Raw genomic sequence first — 21,441 nt, forward strand, 5'->3', positions numbered from 1 at the left:
GGAATTAAATTGTTTGGGGCGATCAGAAATCGATACAAAGATCAATTGAGCCAGCTATCATTGTGAAAAGTATATTTTTAAATTTGATCTCAATTATATCAATTCCTATGCAAAATATCAAAAAGGTGTCAACTAATAAAACATTTGTGATATTATGATAAACAATTTATTAGTTGACGCATTTTTGATATCTTGTATGGGAATTGAGATAAGTTGGCTTAAAATTCAGAGTTAGGAGCCCTTCTATTACAGGTTTTACGGTAATAGAGATTCATGAAAACTGCTTACAAAGCCAATATTTAATTCGAGTAGGAAAATGTTTCAATATTAGAATAATCAATGTTTTATATAAGAATAGTCAATGTTTATAGAAGAAGAAATTTCTGGAACTGAAAATTGATGTCCTATCTCTAACCTCTGAACACTCCAAATCTCATTTTAAGCTATCCGATAATTCGATGTCAAGTGACACAACCGATGAAAGAGAAAATTGCTGATGACAGAATGAAAGAAAAAAGTTTTGGGTGGAATTTAGGGATCGAATCATCGGAAAGCCTTGCGTAATTGACATTCATTCGCTCGATAAAATCTTGAAAAACGGGACGAACTGCGTCTAGCTTCTATCCTCTTCTCTTTTCCGACAAATTTTTATTACACACTTGGATGACTTCCTTTTTTAGATTTTTTCCTTTTTTTTAACTCCGCAGGAACCAAAAAACTAATAAGATGTCGGAGAAAGGTGGGCGAGCAATACAAAAAAATAGAAAAAGAATGAATAATGAATAAGAAAAAGAAGGAAAATAAGAGAAAGGAGTGGAAGGAACTATGGCGACGGGGAAAAAGGAGTGGTCAGAAGAAGAAGAAGAAGGAATAAGAAAGAAAATTGGATATTCAAGAAATCAAAAGAGCTCCAAGATGATCTGATAAGCTTCAAAGTCAACATTATCATTGCGTTCCTGCTGCACAAAAAATGGAAAGATGTGACCATATATTTTTTGAAGAAACCTATGGAATGTGACATCTTTTCTTCTCTGACTCTCTCGTCTTTTCCCCAAAAATTTTCGGACAAAATCAAACATTTCAACGGTGTAGAGAAAACAGTACACAGCAATGTGGAAACGCAGATAACATGGCTTTCCGGCAGAATGAAGAGAGAGAGAGACTAGATCCGTGCGACGGGGTAGATAAACTGCCGATGGGATAAATTATGATTGATTAGTTATCAGGAAATAGTAATTTTTTATAAATAGTGGATTTTGATAGGTTAAGGATTTTGATAGGATTTTGATAAATTGAATTTTTTACTTGGATATTAACGATCAAAAAAATTGGTTCCGCGTCACTCCGAAACCAGTCATTTAAAAACTGTGGTAATACAGGCGAATGAATAAACTTCAGACTGCAAAACATTCTCAAGGTTTTCAAATATGCTTTTTCTGATAGAACACATTCTGAAACTCGAAAAGTTCAAAAAACATTTCAAAAAAAATTTAATAGACTGGTTTCAAAGTGTCGCGGTTTTGAAGTGACGCGGAGCCTAAAAATTGACGGCTCTGTAATTTTCAAAAAAAGAATCAAAACAGAAAAGAGCGAAGACATACAGAATGTTCGGGAGAATTCAAAATGATAGATTGCCAAAACTCAGCAAACTTTCTTTTTCTCGTTCTTTCTTCCAATGCACTTTCCCATGGAATGTCATGCTCACAGAAAAAAAACAACAACAAAGTTTTTTGACAAGAAACTTTTGGCCTCTTTAACCAACAGAAAATATTAATTCATGTGTGAATGGAAAGGAATGAGACCCCCGGGAAAATGAAAGATGATTCTTTGAAAGGATAAGAAGAAAGTTGAGAAGACATTTGAGAAGCTAATAAGTAAAGAAAATGCTAATTATTATTGAAGAAAAATCTGATTGAGGTCTTTTAAGGTCAACTAGTTTTCCAGGTAATATGAATTATCTGGCTAAAGATCTCAAGATGAACCTGAAGAGATAGGAGGTTCACTGTCTCCAGACTTATTTCTACGGTATCACATTTCGACAATCAGGAAAAAACCGGAGGACAAAGCCGATTCCAAGGCTTTTCCACTATTGAATTGATATAAAAAGTTGTTTTATCGAGCTCCCGAGGTCTTTTCTATTTGCTCTCGGAGCTCTCAATCTGTTTATACTTTTCCCCCCGTTTCCCACTAACTCTGACTCTTCACACGTCTGGCTCACCGGCCGGAAATTGTAGTAGGAAATTAAAATATGAAAACGAAGTCGAAAACCTGTCACATGAAAGAAAGCTAAAATGAGGAAGTTTTGGATAGAACAAGAACACTAGGAATCGATTTGGGTAATTTATAAAATATGCATTCAAACGACCCTCCCAAAGTGGTTTTGAGGCAAAGCAAAGCGGTATAAACACGAAGAACAGCATCAAAACCGAAGCAAAAAGTGGTACTTGGCAGTCAGGACGAAACCGCAATGTTGGAGAGACAGACCTTTTGAGAGACGGAGACGCATTCAAATTACTGTATATGAAGGTCACCTTAGCACTGGTAGTCGGAGGGATGTAGGTGGGAAGAAGAGGACAATTAAGGAATAGAAAAAGGCAGGAAGGCCAAGATGTTGATGAATCAATGTGCGATGAATACAGCTTTATTAGTTTTGGGTTTAGGAAAAACTAATAAGAATAAGGACAAGACTGGTAAGAAAAATTTCTGATAGAAAAATACCGTAAACAATACAAAAGAGTGCCACCCAAACCTTTACCTTCGAGCTCTAATATCTCATTTCTAATGGAAGATATTTAAAAAACGGTCAACAGACAAAATTTTTATCTTGATAAGAAAACATTTTGCCAGTTAACCACTTTTTGATATCTTTCACAGGGACCAAAATAAATTGGCTAAAAATATTGGTTTGACAAAAAAAAGTGAAAAAAAAATTCTGAAAATTCAACTTTTTCGAATTCGGAAAACCCGGGCCCATATTTTTCCAGTATGCCTATTACCAACGAAAAATGAGAAGAGATAGGGAATTTTTTACGGAATAAAAGAAGAAATCCCAGGAATTACGGAAAGGAAAAACGCTCTGAAATAATTGAAACCATATAGATATTGCTGGATATATTTTGACGCCAACCAAATGAGATTTCCTAAGAGAGCCCTTTGGTTTTCTGGGTGACAACTCTCTCCTTCTCTCTCGTTTTGTGCTTCCCCTTGGGGTCACCTAAAAATGGAAATTTGCCAAAGCTCTAGTCACCTCTTTCGTGTTATTTCGTTTCTTTTTTGACACCCCTGCTCATTAAATTTTCATGAAAATTCAAAACGCGAGCGCCGTGTACCTTTTGGCAAGAAGAGGAATTCTGATAGAATGTTTATAGAAAAGTTATCAAATATCAACTATTTGGAAACTCAATCTGTATTTTCAGCATTTGTTTTTTTTTCTAACGTCAGCTGACGTTGAAGCCAATAATAAGAATATGGAATAACAGAATAGAAAGTTCCGGAAGTAACATATGAGGAACGACACCTTAAGAAGAAGTGTGATTTCCATGGAATTATGAGGATATGTGGCGTCGAAATGCGCACTCCAATCAAAAGTTAGGATCTTCTCGAAACGCTTTTCCCATTCACAACATAGACAATAAATCTCCATTGTTTCGTGTAAAGACAAGACGATAATTCATACAAACAAAAGCGCCCGCAGAAGATGAAAAAGTCGCGAAAGTGACAGAAATGAGTGTCGAGAAGATTATTCTGGAGGTATCTAACGATGATTGGCGTGAAATTTCTTATGATGGAATGCGTATTCTGGAAGATTTGAGAGATAGAATCAGAATTTTTAAGGAATCACCAGGAAAAATATGTTCGGTTTTTGGGATAACAGAGTGGAAGCACAAGATGAGCAGACATGGAGCAAAGCTTTTAGACTAGATTCTCTGAAAACGATTTCACTCTCAAAAATAATATTATGAAAGAATCGAATCACTTTTTCAAACTTTCTGGACCTTTCTCTTCCACTACGACATCCATCACACCATCTGAACTTTTTCAGCGTGAGTGGATTGAAAAGGTGGAATAATTGAAACAGTCAATGTATGTAGAAAGCCGACAGTTGAGAGAGATAGAGAGTCTGAGGGCGACAATTATTGAGAAGAGAAACCAGTTGGTTGACTGACTGGCGGCGGGAAGGCGACATACAAAAAAATGAATGGATGCGGGGAGGAAGCGACGACGATGACGATGTCAACTGAGGAGGACGGTCGAAGTGCACTCGGGGGAATTCTAAAGAGTTGACAGAGCGGTTGGGAGACAGTAGAAAAAGTTCATTGAAGATATACCGTATTTTCTATAATTATACCCTAGCCGTCAACTTTAAGCTCAATTATCTCGATTCCTGGGGAAGATAACAAAAATCTGTCGACTGATGAAATAATCATTATATTATGAGAAATAATTTATCAGTTGACATACTTTTGATATCTTTCACAGGAATCGAGATAATTTAGCTCAAAGTTGACGTGGACTTCTACGAGAGAAAATAGGAGTGATCAGTCGCAATCCCAGAACTTCGATGAAAATTATCTTATTGGTTTGGCCATATTTTTCAGCCAAACAAAATAAAATATGGCTTTCAAGATTACCATATGCGAGCTATTGTAAAGCAGCTGGGCGAGATTGTGCACTCATGTATTCATAATCAATCATGCCTATAAAGAAGCCTCCCATTGTTTTTTTTTTCGCTAAACAATATGCCAGTAGGTCGACTGTGAGAGGATTCCTTCGTTGCTAATGCTTACTTGGTTTCAAACAATTATTTCAGGGAGCTTCAAGTTCTTCTCCCTGAAAGCCGTCGTAGCTGGAAAAGAAAATCAAGAACCATCCAATCAATTCTGACTGCATGGAAGGTTCAGTGTCCTCGAAAAGCCAATTCATCTTAAAATTGTCCAGTCTCGTGTCTTCTTCTTCGAGAGCATCTTCCACAGCTCCATCTCCTTCTACTTTTCACTTTCTCTTTTTTTTCTCATAAAACAAGTCACCAGAGACTGCTCATAAATCCTGCGGTATGACGTGGAATCCTTCAGATTGAAAAAAGTAAAACGAAGAAGAATAAGAGAAGAGCAGTAAAAGAAAACAAAAAGGAACATCTTTCACAGGATTGCCGTGTGGTTTAGAAATCTTCGAGACAGCTTTGCGGGGTGAAAAAGTGTGCCGGATGTGTTTTATAAACTTTCTTCGTTTTTCGTTTTTCCGACGCCATTTGGTTTCGTCGTCGACGCACGGAAATGAAGAAGAAGAGTGCGGAATCGCATCGTAAAATCGGTGTGTGGAATTAGAAGCACATGTTGCAAAAAAAAGTTTTAAGAAGCGAGGATCAGAAAAAAAATGGAATCAGAACTTGAAAGTTCCAGTTGAAAAGGGAAATGCGAAAACGGGAAAAGGTAGTGGTCATACACGGCGAGAGGGGACCACTTATTATTTGCCCCTGTTTGACCCCCTCTTTGCTTCTATGTGCCACCCACCTGGACATAAAAGGAAGAGCTCGAAATAGTATGGAAATGAGAGATGCTCAGAATGTTAGAAAAAGAGGTGTTTGAAGGAGGATATGTGCCGATTTGGGGGTAGTGGGGTGACACACCTTTTGGCGGATGAGGAGAGACGCGAATTTCGGGAAATTATGGGGTGTAGAAAACTGGTGGAAAAAAGAACTAGAAAGCAAGAAAAAAGAGAGGAATTTCGAAAATGGTAGTTGATTAAAAAAAATAATGGAAGGAACTGTTTATGATACACAATTACCCAAGGCTGACAAAAACGGGTATATCTTCAGACATCAGCAGATTAGAAGAACAAAAATTGATAGAAATATAATTTTAGGTTTCATTCGAAGCTACTGAAATTTTCAAAGCAATTCCTCAACTCTGGGTATTGTTATGATTGTCCAGAGATTAAATGTTTCTTGCACGCCGCTTTGAATTTTTAAGAGAGTAAACAACTTTGACAAGCGATAACTCATCTCAAAACTGATCAAATAAATTAAAAATTGACCAATTTACTGATGAGTTAATTCAATTTTTGGACTCCAAGTTTGAGCCCAGTACAAGGCTTCACTGAAATGTTATGTTCTGTAGTACAAACTTGAGTCTGGACCTAAAAAACTTTTTTCATACCTAAAAAAGTATTTTTCATATCTAGTAAAAGCTAATGAAGTTGAGAACACAAAAAATGATTTCCTGGTTTTTGTGTTTTTTTTAAAGTTAAAAGTGGTAATCTGTCGAAATTTTTTGGGAAGATATTAGATTCCGAAAGTCAGTCACACTCTGAGAAAGGATATAAAAACCTAGAGAAAATCAAAGTTCGTTTTATGGAAGAGTTGAAAATAGAACAAATTAGTGATGAGTTTCAGTAGGAAATTGGCGCCTAAATAAAGTGCCAGCTTCTTTTTGGAAGCCAACCCCTAATACAGTGCCACTACAGAGCACCTTCGAAGAATATAGTGGCTATCTAATGCAAAAGCCATGGCTGCAGCTATCCTGGCTAATAGAGTTTTTTAACATATTTAAAAGAAAGATAAATTAAAGAATTGTTCAAATTAATCTTGGAAACACTTGGGCCTGTAAGGAAATATCGGTGTCAAAATTATTTTCTTATTGAACGATGATATTCATTTTAAAATCTTTGTGTCTACAGTACCAAGTTTCCCAGAAACTCCTACATCCTTAACATCTATTTTCACCGAGATTCCCATCAACGATTCATCTTCAAGAATGAGAACCACTCCTTGTTTCCCATCAAAACGAAGAGAACTCTTTCCTTCTACCTGTATTCTTCAATTCCTTCATTTTTGTTCTTGAATGCTGAAAACTACCCACTCCATCAGACATATATCACTAATAAAATGTCTGTACAAAGCCCCAATATCCAGCAAACTCGAAGATTATGATGTTGTGATCAACCCCAATTCTCAACTTTTCAATAAGTTTATGGATGAGGTCTTCTTTTTATACATTTCTCATTGAATATTTATTTCAATTTCAGCATGGAGCCAAGCGATTCGACTTCAAAGCTGAAGACTATACAACCTGGAAAACTGCATGGGGAGAAGACTATAGACTGGGATTGTTTTTCTTAAAAGGTTGAAATATTCTTTGATAAAATCTTATTCCTTTTTTTCAGGTTCTGAAAATTTAGCCTTCTCATTTCATACGATCCACTACAAATCGCTAGGACTTCTCCCAGATTTTCGACATCTCGGAATCGCTTGGATACCAGAAAAGTATCGAGGAAAGGAGATTCTGAAAGTGGTTACTGACTACCTCATACAAGAAGAACAAATGAAAAAGCAGAATATGTTGGCATGTAATGTTCATTGGTCCCAAAACTTCTGGAAGAGAGCAACTGGAAAAAGTGATATTAGTGCATGCACATACTATATCTCGTATTACGAAATGTCAGATTTTAAAATTCCCAAAGTTTCAGAGATGAAAAAAGATGTTGTTGTCAAGGTGAGCCTTTCGAAAAAGAAATAAGGAATCATCGATCAATTACAGACTGTCAACACGGAAACAGTTCATGATGTTTTGAAATATGATAGAGCAATATTTCCATTCGATCGCCAAAATTGGATGAAATCACTTTTTCTAGAAGGAATCGGTCGTATTGCATATGATTCAGATGGAAAAGTAGTTGGGATTGGGTGTCTTTCGATTTATCCATCTGGAGAATGTGTAATTAGTCCTTTATACGCGGACGAGGAGAAGGTGGCACAGGAAATATTCAGAAGCATTCTTGAAGAGATTTTATTGAAGCGTAATGAGAAATTATGGAGAATGCAAGTTAGATCGAACGATCAGTGTGTTCAAAGTTTTCAGTGAGTGTGTCTTAAATGTATAATTTTAATTTCTAATACAGTAACCCGAAATTTTTTAAAATATTTTTTAACGAATTTTCCACTTTCAGATGGATCCAACCACTTTTGAAAACTCCAATCCGCCGGTCCCATTTATCGAATCTCTGCTACTCAATGTATCCACCAAGACACTTTTTCGATTTTTCAAAAGTTTTCGTCAATGCCCACCCAACAAATGGTCCATGTTAAATATGTCTGAACCCAAAAAGCTTCATTCACATTGTGATGATCAATCCCTTCTTTTTTTCTTCTTCTTCTTTTTGTTTACCTTTTCTTCATCCACTCAATTTTTACCACAACAACAATCGTCTGCGTCTAAACGTCCACGTGACTTGGAAAAATGATGAAAGCAGCTGGAGTAGTAGTGGACGCAAAGGAGACCCATATGACTGACAGTGATACAAAACTCGAGTTCATTTAATTTCGACAAATGATATGCTATTCTTATAATTAGATGATATGCTATTCTTATAATTAGCCTTGTTAAATTTCTTGTCTTGTATAATGAAGTTTAATTGAATCATGTTTAGAAAAATGAGCAATTACAATTGCTCCCCAGAATTAGGTAATTAATTACTCAAAAACAAATCATCCGGAGGATTCAGAAAACTGATGAATTGTGGTTCAAAAAGTGTTAGTACCGACTGACAGACACTGTCCGCGTCCCCTCTTTTTCAAACGCGCCCTGCCGCACTGGTCATTTGATTCTTTTTCTCTTTTTTCATCCGGAAAATAGCAAAAAAAACTCTTTTTTTTCTTCGATTCCGGAAAAATAAGACAGCGATTCGTTTTTATTTCTCTTTTTCGGGAAACATTCAGTTTATTGTTCGTTGCTCTTTCACAGCCACCGCCGATAGACTCGCTTTGTGTGTGATAACTTCATTATCTCTCGCACATGTTACTCTGCGTCTCTCTCTCTCTCTCAATTTCTTCGAAATTTCGAAAGCTTCTTCACAAAAAAAACGTTCCAATTTCAGAATTCTGAGTTTCAAGTTCTGAAAATAGGATGAGATGAGCGATGAGCCGGTTCAGTCTTGGAGGTAAGTTTGCAATACGAATTTCTAATGAAATAACACAACTTTTTGTCGGAATTAAAGGCTCAATCCGTCTCCACGATCTCCTAGAAGCATCGGACGATGAATACGGCTTCGTGCGCACTGAAGTAGAGCGAGCGTTGGATTGTCGAGATGCCACAGAAGAAGAGATTATGAGAGAGTCGCCAGTACCAGTGCGAATCAATTATAAGGTGAGTGAGAATGAAATGTGTTTTTTTCTGGAAATGTTTTTGTTAAATCGGTTTATTCGAAGAAACAGTATAAAAATTCTAGCTGTAAAACATCCAAAGGAAGGTGTTCAAAGCTATAGAGAAAATCTAAACGGATAAATAATTATAATTAAAAATTGAGCAAATTCTTAAGAAAAAAAAAGAGAGAGTATTACTCTTGTCAATGCACGAAATCAATGCACGTTGCGGCCGAGAAAACAACGGTGGGCGGAGCTTAGCTCCCACAGAGAGAAACTTACTGTATTTTTCAAATTATTGCACGCGCCTTTAATACAGTACCTCAACATTTATCGAATTTTCTCAAATTTCTCTCATTTTTTCGCTTGTTTCTGTCTAATTTTGTGTAATCCTTATAAATCTTTAATTTATTTTTCTTATAAAATAGAAAAAACAGCCAAATAGGGCCCAAAATAAAAAAACGTCCGAGGTACGGTATTTAAAGGCGCATGCATCAATTTGTTTTTCCGCTGTGCGACAGACGGTGCAATTTTGAGTAAATTTTCGGCCGCAACGTGCATTGATTTCGGACGAGAGTAATATATAAACTGACCGCCTGATTTAGGAAGAGAATGTTCTCAAACTCATAAATAATGACATCAATGTAGGTGATCTGATCAGTTAATCGGTACTAGAAGTCACCCTAACAAAAGATATTGAACGGCAGATAAACAGTCAACAGAAAGTAATGTCAACAATTTGGTGGTCGTTGACCATCGATCGATTTTTTGCTTTATTTTCGACTTGTTTTTTTTCGAAATATATTGTTACCCCACCACACAGTCTTCCTCCCCCTGTATTCTCTGATGCCATTTATTCTGGTGCACTACAAAATTTTAAAAATGGACGATTTTTCAATGCTGAAAAACGGTTATCGCGACTTTTGTGCTATCGGTGATATTTCCAGTGACGATTCAGACTCAGAGTTTGTGGTAAGCACACATGAAACAGGTTACAAACACCTGAAATGTATGCAAATTCCCTATCAGTGAACATTTATCAACTATTATATTTTTACCTCTTTTTTTCGAAAATATTCCATCCGTCCATCTGGCGATAACGGGTTATCATCTTCAGTATTTCACTCGATTATTTGTCAATCTGACTCACTTCTTGTTGGTTTTTTTTTCGCTGCTGCCCGGGGAAGCAAAAAAATCGAAGGAAGAAAACATACATTTTGCTCCCATTTAGTAATGTCTTCTACTTTTCAAAAAATAGTAAGAAAATTCAGTCGATCTGGAGAAAGTAGCAATGGATTAGCAGAATGTTTTGTGAGTTTCAGAACAGTTCCTCAAAAATTCAAAATTTTTGAAATTCAATTGCTCACCTTTTATGGTGCTCGTCGGTTTCGCTATTTTATGACAGTGCTCATACTTTTTTTCATTCAACCTTTAACTGTGTTCAAAGGCTGGTGTTCAAAGGTTAACTGTGTTCAAAGGCAGGAAAGTTTGTTCTTGGTAAGTGATGACGTCGTGAAGGTCCAAAGATGATGAGCAAATTAGAGATTAAAAATTACCCTAACTAAATGGTGATTGGATTCATCTACTTCAAAAATCGAATGCATGAGTCAATTGGAAACTGCTCTCACGCCTTTTCTGAAGAGTGTGAGCACAAACATGGAAAAACAGAAAACACAAAATTGTCCTTCTCCTTTTCCTCCTGCTTCTTCTTCTTCTTCTTTTTGCCATCATCATTCTTGCTCTAGTCGTTTTCCTATTCCATTTTTTTCGTTTGTTTCCGATTCATTTTCCATTGTTTCTATCTGCAATGTTCTTCTGAGACAGGAGAGCTCATTTAAGGTGTATGCTTTCTTTCTAACATAGGTTGAGGGAAGCCGAGAAAAACTGAGAATAGACAAATAGTGGAACCGCGTAGCAAGAAGGTGTAATGCTCCATCAAAATATTTGAATTATGACTCCTTTTTTTCTAGTGCCTTCTTTTTCCTAGTTCGTTCCACTCCCTCTTCCCCCACAACGTTGAACTTCAAGCACTAAACAGATTTGTGATGTTTTTCCGGTTCGACAACTTTCAAATAGTGCCTCCTCTCGCTGCTCTTCTCAAGATCACTTTCTATAACGCACGTTTCTTTTTGACGCATAAGACAAAAAATATCTAGATTAAAGGTGCGGGGAGTGTTACCCGGGGCAACCTTCTAGTTTTCTTCGTCCACTTATCTTTAAGGAGAAAGAGCATAAGAGAAATATCCTTTTTCTCGTTTTTTCTTACTTCTTCGTTTTTGCCCACTCGGCAACCTCTCCCCTCACTTCTGGAGAACCTACTAGGTGTCCGTTTTCATTCTTTTCGCTTCTCCCTTATACCTTTTCTCAGTGAAAGCCTTTTGAAAATATATTTCATAATCCTTAGGTAATCATAATCGCTGTAAGTAGAAGCCGATCAAAAGGACGCCGCGAAAAGTGGCTGGTATGAAATAGATGTTGTGAAAGATTTGTGGTTGATACTGAAATATAAATGTTAAAAACCCTGAATATTACAGGAATTAGGTATTAAAAGATTGATTAAATTTCAGCTTCCCGAAGAGCATGTCATTCCGGCAGGTGGTGAAGTACAGAGGACGTCGACGACTCCGTGTGGGTCTGTAGATGAAAGCGAGCAGAAAGACAAGGTGTCGATTGGGTCAAATGATTCGGGAAAAGTTCGTGTGCATTTATTTCAGTTTTTCATTATTCGTTTTCCAGACAGAACAGAGCAAAATCGGAGCACTCCTTGACAAAGCCAAAAAGAAGACACATAAACTGGTATCCAGCAGAAAGAAACATAATTCAGAATGCGGAACAGCCGAAGCGTCACCAGTACCCTCTATGAGATCGTTGGATACGATAAGCAAATCAGAAGAACGAATATCATCCAGAAGATCATCTGGAGGATCTGCCGACCAACTGAAACGTTCATCGATGCCTGGAAATTCCAACTTGGATGATGAGAGTAACGAGATTCTGGAAGAGATGATAGCTAGAAAAAGTCCGAATCAGACATTGATAGACCCAGCAGATCCATCGGACCCATTCCTAGTACAATCGCTCATTCATAAATGCCGAGTCCTTCCTTTCTTCCGTGCTCGTCTCGTAATTTTCGGTACCCTCATCGCCCTGACTATTGCATCCCCCGGCTTCATCACTGGCATACTATGGGGTTTCTACTCAACTGTCATCGGATTCCTCTACTTTTTTGTCAGCGAGCCGAAGCCAAAAGAAGAACAGGTTGAACATATTTTTTCAGTTTCTGTATTGATCAGTTTTTGTTTCAGAAAGATGAATGGTTCGTCGGAGAAGAGGAGGAAGTTGAACGAGCTGTTGTGAGTCCACTTGGTGTTGACAACATCGACGATCAAGGGTTCGGATTAGGAGAAGGTGTCATTTATCGTGGATGGATGAATGAATTGAGAACCCGATATTCTCCTGCCAACTATCACGTCAACTCGGCTCAATCCGTTTTAGTTCGACTCGAAGGATCAATGCTTCGAATCTGTCGACCAGCGAAAGCAGTTTTAAAACATGCATTTTACGACGATCCAACATTGAAGCAGAATCAGCCATCAATGGTCTCGCAAGTCATTTATGATATGAAGGACGCTCAAGTTTCTCTCCGCCCGAAACGTTTGGCTCGTCGCAGATGGTGGAGTCGAAAATATCCAATTCACATTCGGTTTGCACACTCATCAAGCTCGCTCATCGAAACTGATCACTCTACAAAGGCCAAGTCTCGTGGAATGTCACGATCCGCATCAATGGCTCCTCATCCAAATATATCGGAGAGTGGTGCTAACTTGCGAAAGAAGAGTATTTCTGATGATGAGACGGATGGCTACACAGCTGAGAGTGAAACCGAAGGAGAGGAAGAGCAGAGGAAAGTGGTCCGTTGTAATTCAGCATCCGATATTCACGAATTCAAAGAAAGTAGAACTCATAAAAAGCGAGGAAGGAGCATCTACCTGTTCGTAAGAGCAGCCAGAGAGAAAGAGCGATGGTTCCATTTGTGAGTAGTTATTGTAAAACATGAAATTTATTTTCAATTGTTTCAGGCTCCGAGAGGCGTGTGCTCGTGCTAGAAACTCCCCACAAGTTCGTCGTTGTATGTCTGTCATCGTGAAAACATGTTCATCTGCGTCTCTTCCTGAAGAGATTTTCAATGGCGAAGACGGTGCAACGAATACAAGTGTCGCTGTTGATGCTCTCACAGCTGAGGTTTGTAGCAAGATTAGCATATCTAAAAATTGTTTTTTGTTTTCAGAAAGAAGATTTTAACGATGCCTTGTTCAACTCTCCAAAACGAACACGTCTTCCCAAGGAGTACGAATATCTGAAATACCGAAGCAACTATGCATCTTTTGTCAAACAAATCGCCACGATTCTCTCTGTACAAGTTCCGCCTCGACCCGAGCGAAATAGTACTGTATCTGTTGATTTGGGAACGATGAAATGGGCACCAGGAGCGCAACAAATTTCAACAGAGCTCGTTGACAGCATTAACGTTCTTGCCACCAGAATATTCTTTGACTTCTGTCGTGATGATTTTTGGATTCGTCAAGTGAAACAGAAAATTCAAAGCAAACTGGCCACGATTCATCTTCCTTATTTCATTGAGAAACTGGAATTAGGTGAATTGAAATTTGGAACCGTGGCACCGAAATTCACAGCAGTGTATACTCCGAAAGTTGACGAATGGGGAACCTGGGTGGATTTTGAGGTACGTTGCTCACTTAGTCATCAATTTTAAATTTTGGAGCTTCAGATGAAATACAAGGGCGGAATCCGTTTGGTCCTCCAGACAAGCGTAAATTTGATCAAACTCCAAAGTGGTTCTCAACAAGTGGATACGGAGAAACGAGTGAATAGGTGGACAGAATCGATTCGAGTTACCCGCTACTCGGATTCCGATCTACCTGAAAGTCCCGAGAGCAGCCCAGATGAAGATTTTGGAGCCAAGAATAATTCAGAAGGAAACACCAAAGAAAAAACAGGAAAGAAAATTCTGTCGATTGTTGAACGAGCAGCACAAAGCTCATTTTTCCGAAAAGCAGCGAAACTTCAAGCTGTGGCAAGAGTAAGTGATTTTGAGAGGATTTGAAAATATTGAGATCAATTTTCAGTTAATCGAAGATGTCTCCACTACACCTCTGATTCTGAATGTTGAAGTCGAAGAAGTCGAAGGACCAATGACTTGTAACATTCCACCACCTCCGAGTGATCGTTTATGGTAAAATAATATTTTTAATTGCTCAAAATGTATATCTTATTCTAGGTATGCGTTCCGTAAGCGCCCAGTTTTCAAACTTCGTGCGGTTCCTCAAGTTGGTGATCGTTCAGTGGATCTATCAACTGTTAGTGAATGGATTGAAACGAAGCTTCGTCAAGTTCTTGAGAAGAATCTCGTGTGTCCAAACATGGACGATATCATTCTACCTGTGCTATCCGGGAACCCTCTCCTTCATATGGGATACAATAGATGAGGAGATCCGAGTTTCCCACTTGTTTGTATATTTCTCTTGTGTGATTTGTACCTATTCAATTATCCATTTTTCATTCTCCACCCACCCACACCATGTTCATAATACATTCTTTCCAATCTTCTCCTATCGGTGAATATTATTGTTGATAGCCCCCTGATGTGCTCCGAGTTCCATTCCATTTTTTTTTGAATATTTTTCTAGAATTTCTATTGGACCCCCATGCATTGCTTTAAATTTCACTTTGAATGTTCTCTCTGTCTTATGATTATTGCCTCCTATTTCTATAAGTAGCTATTTTTTGAGATTTAAAACATTCGCTGAACACAAATTATCCTCTTTTTCAAAGGTTGTTTGTTTTATTCAATTTCCGAATGAATTCGTTGGTTTTTCGATATCGAGATCAATAGAATATACCAGACAAACATAAAAGCAGAATTGTGAAACTGGAAAATTGCAGTGATCCGGAATTACAGTAATCCGTCGTACAACAACATGTTTTGAATCCATCTTCCTCTTTGGAGCATGTTGGTTGCTGAAAAAGGAGTTTTTTGAAATAACTCTGGTCTGATTTTTGCAGCCGAATATTCGAGGGTGGGCGGAGCTTCGGTCCAACAGCGAGAACAGCTACAGTTTTTTTCTCTTAATGTATGCACCTTTAATACCGTACCTCACAATTCATTCATTTTTGCCTTTTTTCTTTAATTCGCTCGTTTTTGTAGGTGTTTTTTTTTCAATTTTTATTAATCTTTAATTTATTACACTTATAAAGTTGCGAAACAGCCAAATATGGTATTACTTGCGAGGTACGGTAGTAAAGGCGCATGCATTAATTTGAAAACAACCGTAGCTGTTCTCGCTGCTGTACAGAACTCTCGAAGTTTGGAATCAACGCGCAATTTAAAATTAAACCAGATTAATAATTGTTTAAATCAAAATGCTCACCGAGCAAATCTGCATAGCTCCACAACCGTAAGAGTATTGATAGTGTTTGGACTTTTTGTCAATTTTTGCCTGTCTGAAATTTGGAATTTTCAGAAATGAAACTGGAAGAAGTCTCACTTAAAGCAGAAAAAGTCAAATGGACATTGAGTTTTAACAATATTCGAAACATGAACAGTTCCAGCAATTTCGTCGATTCCTGAACATTCAAAATATTCAGAAGGAACCAGAAACCAAGGATCGTCTGATGCTCGAATAACCAACCGTGATAACAATCGATAGCTGATGCACAAGTTGCGACTAAGAGAACAAAAAACAAAATAATATAGTTTTGATTAGTCATTCTTTGAAAAAGTAGATGGAAAATGTCATAGAGAGGAAATCGTAGTTTGTCATCTCTTATCAATGACGTTTTTTCTCTGTTTGAGTTGTCTGGATAGTGCTGAAACTGATTGTCCTTTTTTGAAAATTTCGAAATTCTGGTCCCACAGGATGACGCATAGTTACCCTAACTGAAGATTTGAGTGACCCGTTTATCATAAATTTAAAAAAAACTTAAGAACGAGTGATTTTCAGAATATCCTCCAAGAGAGTTTTCTTCCCGACCCAAAATTCTGGATCGATTGATATAAAAACTAGCATAAAATTTGAGTAAAGCGTACGGGGCTCAAATTTGGAATGCGAAAATTCAAATCATTTATCAATAACCTAGCCAAGTTTCGAAATATTTGATCAACTTTGAGCTGAGTTATCGCTTACCAAAGTTGCGGCATTTCATGAAAATCACAACAAGAAACATTTCGTCTTTGGACAATCATGCAAAGACCCAGACTTGAGGAATCACTTTGAAAATTTCAGTAGCTTGGAATCGAACGTAAAAGCACATTTCTACCAATTTTCGTGTTGTCAGGATACTTATGTCTAAAGATTTATTCATTTTATCAGTCCGAGTTATTGAGCAATAACAAAGTTAAAATGTTCAAATCATACACTTTATTTCATGAAATGAACTATTACAAAACAGGAAGATCAAGAAATAAATTACAAGTACATGTAAACCACCGATACTATAGTGACGACCATCGAAGAGACTGCAGTCTTCGAAAGATTGAATCCAGAGTTGCAGTAGTTTCCACGGCAACAACACGATCCTAACCCATGGCTATCCTCACTGCATCCACTTCTCTGAAATGACAAGTGAATATCCCTAGAAGATGAGCAAAATAAAACTTACAGAGCATATTCCATTTGCACATCCATAACTATTAGTTTGGTAGTTATTGTAGTTGTAGTTCTTCTGATAGTTTCTGCAAATCGTTGGAATGAGAAGATGAATAATAATATAATCGCTTACTTCAGACAGTAAGATCCAGGGCATTGTACTGGAGTGACCTGTTGGATGATTTGGTTGCCAGTTTGTTGAGATGTACCTGAAATAAAACATGTCTTCATTATTTAGCTGAAAATTATGCTTACCATAATAACACCAAACCTGAGCAGATACTACAGTAACCAAAATAGAATAAATAACAATTGAAGCAACCTTGCTCGACATCATTTTGGATTCTCTCTTGATGTCAAACTGAACTGTCTTTTCTACTTTTTTCTTTTATCAGTCGATCGTTAAAACATTTCCACTGTCATATGAATCATGCAAAGTTTTGTTATCACAGGTACTTGTGGTTTCTCTATTTCTCTACTGCTCCATTAACCAGAAACTATTTTTGAGGTTTTCTCTGATTGAATTTTTGACCTTAAGATGAATCATATTATTATTCGGGTACAAATAAATCGGAGCTTTGGAAGGGAAACGCCGGTGGCTGCGCACTACGACGAAGGTCCCACAACGAAATCTACGATAGTATAGAATTAAGTCCATTTTCCGGATTTATTTTATAGTTGTTCACTGCTTTTCTTATTTTTCCCCAAAAAAGTCTGAAAATAAACATTTTTGACAGTGAACAAATTGAATGAAAACGCAGGAAAATGAAGATAATAAGTTTGGAAAGTTAAAAAAAGTTTACAGTAGTTGTCATTGTGGGACCTTCGATCACGGACACCGGCGTTTCTCTTCCACAGCTTCTAGTTTTGTGTCAGAACAATATGCACAAGTTTCTCAAAAACCCAGTGAATGGGATTCTTATCTGATATTGTTTGACGTTGAACATTGATAAACTATGAAAAGGAATCCGCTCAAACATTTACGGCTTTATTTTATCCCATATAGAATCTTCATATTATGTACAAAGTAAAACATTACAAAAATAATCAAAAAACAAATCTACTCAATTCAAAGGCACATGTATACCATAGTAAGTATCATCGAAGATAGTGTAGTTTTGAAAACATCAACTCCGGAGTTACAGTAGTCTCCATGGCAACAACATGAACCGAATCCATTGCTGTTCTCAGTACATCCATCACTCTGAAAAAATTAAGAATTAATTGAAGAGTTAGAAATTGGGTCATACGGTGCATGCTCCGTTTGCACATCCATAACTGTTCTGCTGGTAGTTGTTGTGTTTTTGATAAATTCTAAATATTATAATGAGTTCTAAATAAATATAGCTCGAATCAGTTACCTCATACAGAATGATCCAGGACACATAATTGGTTTATCCGGTCCGTTTTCCCTGGAGTAAACTATTGTTCCATTATTATGTTGTATGGATTTACCTGGAATGGGAAAATTATTTTTGATAATGTGCTGATACTTACCATACTGACACATAAGCTGAGCAGATGTTACAGTAACGAACGCAGCGAAAATAAAGAGAGAAAGACCCTTGCTCGCTATCATTTGTAATTTTGTTTGTAACCGACCGATTTTTTCAATTCGTTCTGCTATCAGCTCATTGTTTGATTATATATGTTTATTGTCATAAGACAAAACATGTTGTTTATTATGAGTTCTTCATTAGAGTGATAATTATTTGTGATCATTTCACAAAACAAAAAGGAGAACAAAGGAGAACAAAAAAAATTCTGATTGGATATAAACTTTTCCAACAATCTATAACCTTCTCCGAAGTTCTCACCGATCGTTTGAATTCCCCGAAAAAAATATGATGAGTGTGTGAGAAATCCATCTGATCCTTTCTTCTAAAATAAGCTCCAAATCTCAGAGAGTTCGTCTCCTGGGATTCTTTTTTTAGAATTTTTTCGTCGCGGATGTGCAAAAAGAAGAATTTTGGGAAGATGTTGAATAGTGCTTTTTTCAGTTGTATGTGAAATTTATGTGTGGGAGAAAACGAGGATATTATTGGATTTTAGTGACGAAAAGTGACAATTTTCGAAAGTTTAAGCACTTCGATAAATGTGTGGTGGCCCTCCGGAGAGTTGGATTTTTTGTTTGATCGACGACTGAAGGAAATTTCGAGAGATTTCAAAATAGTTTTAACAGAACTTTTACGTCTGACTATCTTCTTGTTATCAGTAAAGAGTGACTCTAAAAGGACGAAATTATGGGGAAAAACTCATCATGTTGAATACATCAATCTCAGAATTTCAGACAACGATGAGGAAAATTGAATAGGAAACAGAGCAGACCAGGTCGAGAATGGAGAGAAAAAGATTTTATATGAAGAATTTTCTTTCGGATAACGATAACGATAGCGACGATAAAAGCTGTAATAGAAGCGCTCCTTAACTTCGAGCCATTTTATCTTGGCTACTGTGAATGATATCAAAAAGCTGTCAACTGATAAATTGTTTGTCATAATATCACAAAGGTGTTATCAGTTGACACATTTTTGATATCTTGCCTAGGAGCCAAGAAAATTGGCCTGAAACTTGACAATGCCGGGGCTCTCCTAATACAGCTTTTATGGTAATTGACTTCGTGTGAATTGAAAGAAATCCACAAAACCAGAAACATCTATTTTTCAACCCTCGCAGAACTGCTTCAAAACTCAAATTTCCGTTCTCCGTTATTAGTATCGTTTGCTCCTTTCGCTCAGTCCCATTTTACTCAAAAACACAGACAAATGAGTTTTTCTTGTTTGAAAGTCAGTCGAAAACTTTCTATTTTTTTTCGGTCGGTCTCATTCTCCCCAAACTCATAAATCTTCGTTTCTTTAGGAATGATAGAGTGGTTGTCTACAAAGCGGAAAAAGGAAAAAAGGAAAAATTTTGGAGCAAAGTTATTTCTATTTTTGAGATCGAAGGCTACTGTAGCTGCAGTGTAGGAGAAGTAAATGGAACTTCTAAAAAAATTACAATTAAAGATGTTACCGTATTAACAGAATCCCTCCCCACATGCAATTTGAACTCAATTACCTTGGTTACATTTGAAGGTATCAAAAAACTTTCAACAGATAAATTATTTATCGAAATATCTCCAATGTTTTATCAGTTGACAGATTTTTGATATCTCTCATAGGAAGCGAGATAATAGAGCTCCAAGTGGTGGGCTTTCAGGCATGGCACTACTTCAAATTTTCTAAACCTCTATCCATTTTTTTCCTCTAAACTCTTCCCATCTATGATTCTTGGAATTCCATATCTTGCGTCCATCATATTCCCAAAAAAAACTTGAAAACCGCCGGAGGGTGTCATATTTTTGGTGAGGCGCATATAACGCAACACGTCTTGGCTAAAATCAGCAATCTTCCTCCATTTTTTCCTTTCCCCCGCGTCTCCAGAGACATAAATGTTTTGGGAACCAGAAGTGAACAACGGAAATTTCAATATTTCGTTGCCTTTACAGATGAATTTCTGGATCCTTTTATATCTCCCAGGTGTTCCCCGTTGCTCTGTTTTAAATTCCTTTTGTTTTGTTTTCAATTTTGGTCGAAAAAGGAACAAAAAAGTAGTCGTTAAAAGTGGTTGGAAACGAGAAAAGAGGAGAAAACGGACCTATTTGCATAAAAAGAGCGTCCCCCAGGCTGTCTCTCGAAACTTGTTGAGAGCACCAAAAATTTATGGGTGGGAGTGACATTTTTGACGGAAGCACCGAAAAGTAGGAATCGAAAATTTAGATGGTGTGGAAAAAGATGGACTCTTGTTACGTATTCCCGAAATGTTTAGCTTTTTCCGAACATCGGATTAAGTATATTGGTATATATGCACGCATATTGAACCAAAATAAGCATCAAGTAATTTTCTATTTAAATAGTTGACCACAAAAAGTCTTATTTTGCTTCGAAATCATTGAGATTCTTAATTTTAAAATATGTGACAGGTTCTGAAAGTATTCTGTTTGAAAAAATGCATTCCCCATTCCCGCGAATTCTACTGCTTTCATGTTTTACATTCTATTTATTCCACCGTAAAACCTGTATAAGTCCGGTCCTTCTATTTTTTCAACCTGCCTCCGAAGGGCCTTTCTATTAAAGGGGCCCTTCTATTTTCCGACCATTTTTTTTCCGAAATTTTAAAAATAAAAATTAGGCGAATTTTCTTTCAGAATGCATAAAAATCGATCAATTTCACCAAAATTATTCTAGTTTTTGAGCAAAAAACTTTGTTTCCACAAATGTCTATGAAATTTCAGAGTTTCCGGAATATTTTCCGCTGAAAACGCACGGTAAATTTCAATCTCAAGCAACCAATTTTGAAGAAAGCCCTTCTTTCACAGGAGGCCTTCTATTTTTCCATGCCCTTCTTTGGAGGGCCCTTCTGTTAGAATGGGGTACCTGAGGTAGACCGATTGTACGCTGTCCGAACAAAGACATTCCGTGCATCTCTGCATGGAACCTCTCCGAAAGATTGTCAGAGTCATTTTCTTTCTAATTGATTTGTGAAAACTGCTCATTGAAAATGACTATTCGATTTTTAACTTTAGGGCATTCCAGGTTTATTCTTTTTACTTCCTATCGATGACTGTGTCTGAAAATGTTCTGAAACCTATTGTGTTCA

General features: G+C 37.1%; 5 protein-coding genes across 5 annotated transcripts; 3 read left to right on the forward strand and 2 right to left on the reverse strand.

Annotated features, from left to right (window-relative positions):
- Positions 1-1,785: 1,785 nt before the first annotated feature.
- On the forward strand, positions 1,786-1,839 carry CBG25633 (the record flags this gene model as incomplete). The annotated part of the gene is made up of 1 exon (XM_045242529.1): positions 1,786-1,839. The coding sequence occupies one exon, from the start codon at positions 1,786-1,788 to the stop codon at positions 1,837-1,839; it is 54 nt and encodes a 17-aa protein (XP_045098168.1).
- A 5,000-nt stretch (positions 1,840-6,839) lies between these two features.
- On the forward strand, positions 6,840-8,083 carry CBG02528 (the record flags this gene model as incomplete). Its single annotated transcript, XM_002630780.1, has 5 exons — positions 6,840-6,977; positions 7,024-7,120; positions 7,162-7,490; positions 7,536-7,855; positions 7,945-8,083. The coding sequence occupies 5 exons, from the start codon at positions 6,840-6,842 to the stop codon at positions 8,081-8,083; spliced, it is 1,023 nt and encodes a 340-aa protein (XP_002630826.1).
- Positions 8,084-8,912: 829 nt separating this feature from the next.
- On the forward strand, positions 8,913-14,643 carry CBG02527 (the record flags this gene model as incomplete). The annotated part of the gene is made up of 9 exons (XM_045242530.1): positions 8,913-9,140; positions 11,704-11,835; positions 11,873-12,412; positions 12,442-13,169; positions 13,216-13,378; positions 13,425-13,880; positions 13,926-14,237; positions 14,284-14,390; positions 14,436-14,643. The coding sequence occupies 9 exons, from the start codon at positions 8,913-8,915 to the stop codon at positions 14,641-14,643; spliced, it is 2,874 nt and encodes a 957-aa protein (XP_045092276.1).
- Positions 14,644-16,623: 1,980 nt separating this feature from the next.
- On the reverse strand, positions 16,624-17,140 carry Cbr-tag-234 (the record flags this gene model as incomplete). Its single annotated transcript, XM_045242531.1, has 2 exons — positions 16,624-16,767; positions 16,817-17,140. 2 exons carry the CDS (start codon positions 17,138-17,140, stop codon positions 16,624-16,626), a joined length of 468 nt encoding a protein of 155 aa, XP_045092275.1.
- Positions 17,141-17,872: 732 nt separating this feature from the next.
- CBG02525 lies at positions 17,873-18,382 on the reverse strand (the record flags this gene model as incomplete). The annotated part of the gene is made up of 4 exons (XM_002630777.1): positions 17,873-18,007; positions 18,054-18,117; positions 18,165-18,258; positions 18,301-18,382. The coding sequence occupies 4 exons, from the start codon at positions 18,380-18,382 to the stop codon at positions 17,873-17,875; spliced, it is 375 nt and encodes a 124-aa protein (XP_002630823.1).
- Between the last annotated feature and the right edge of the window lie 3,059 nt (positions 18,383-21,441).

The sequence above is a fragment of the Caenorhabditis briggsae genome, assembly GCF_000004555.2.
Source record: "Caenorhabditis briggsae complete genome, chrII, whole genome shotgun sequence".
Classification (NCBI taxonomy): Eukaryota; Metazoa; Nematoda; class Chromadorea; order Rhabditida; family Rhabditidae; genus Caenorhabditis; species Caenorhabditis briggsae.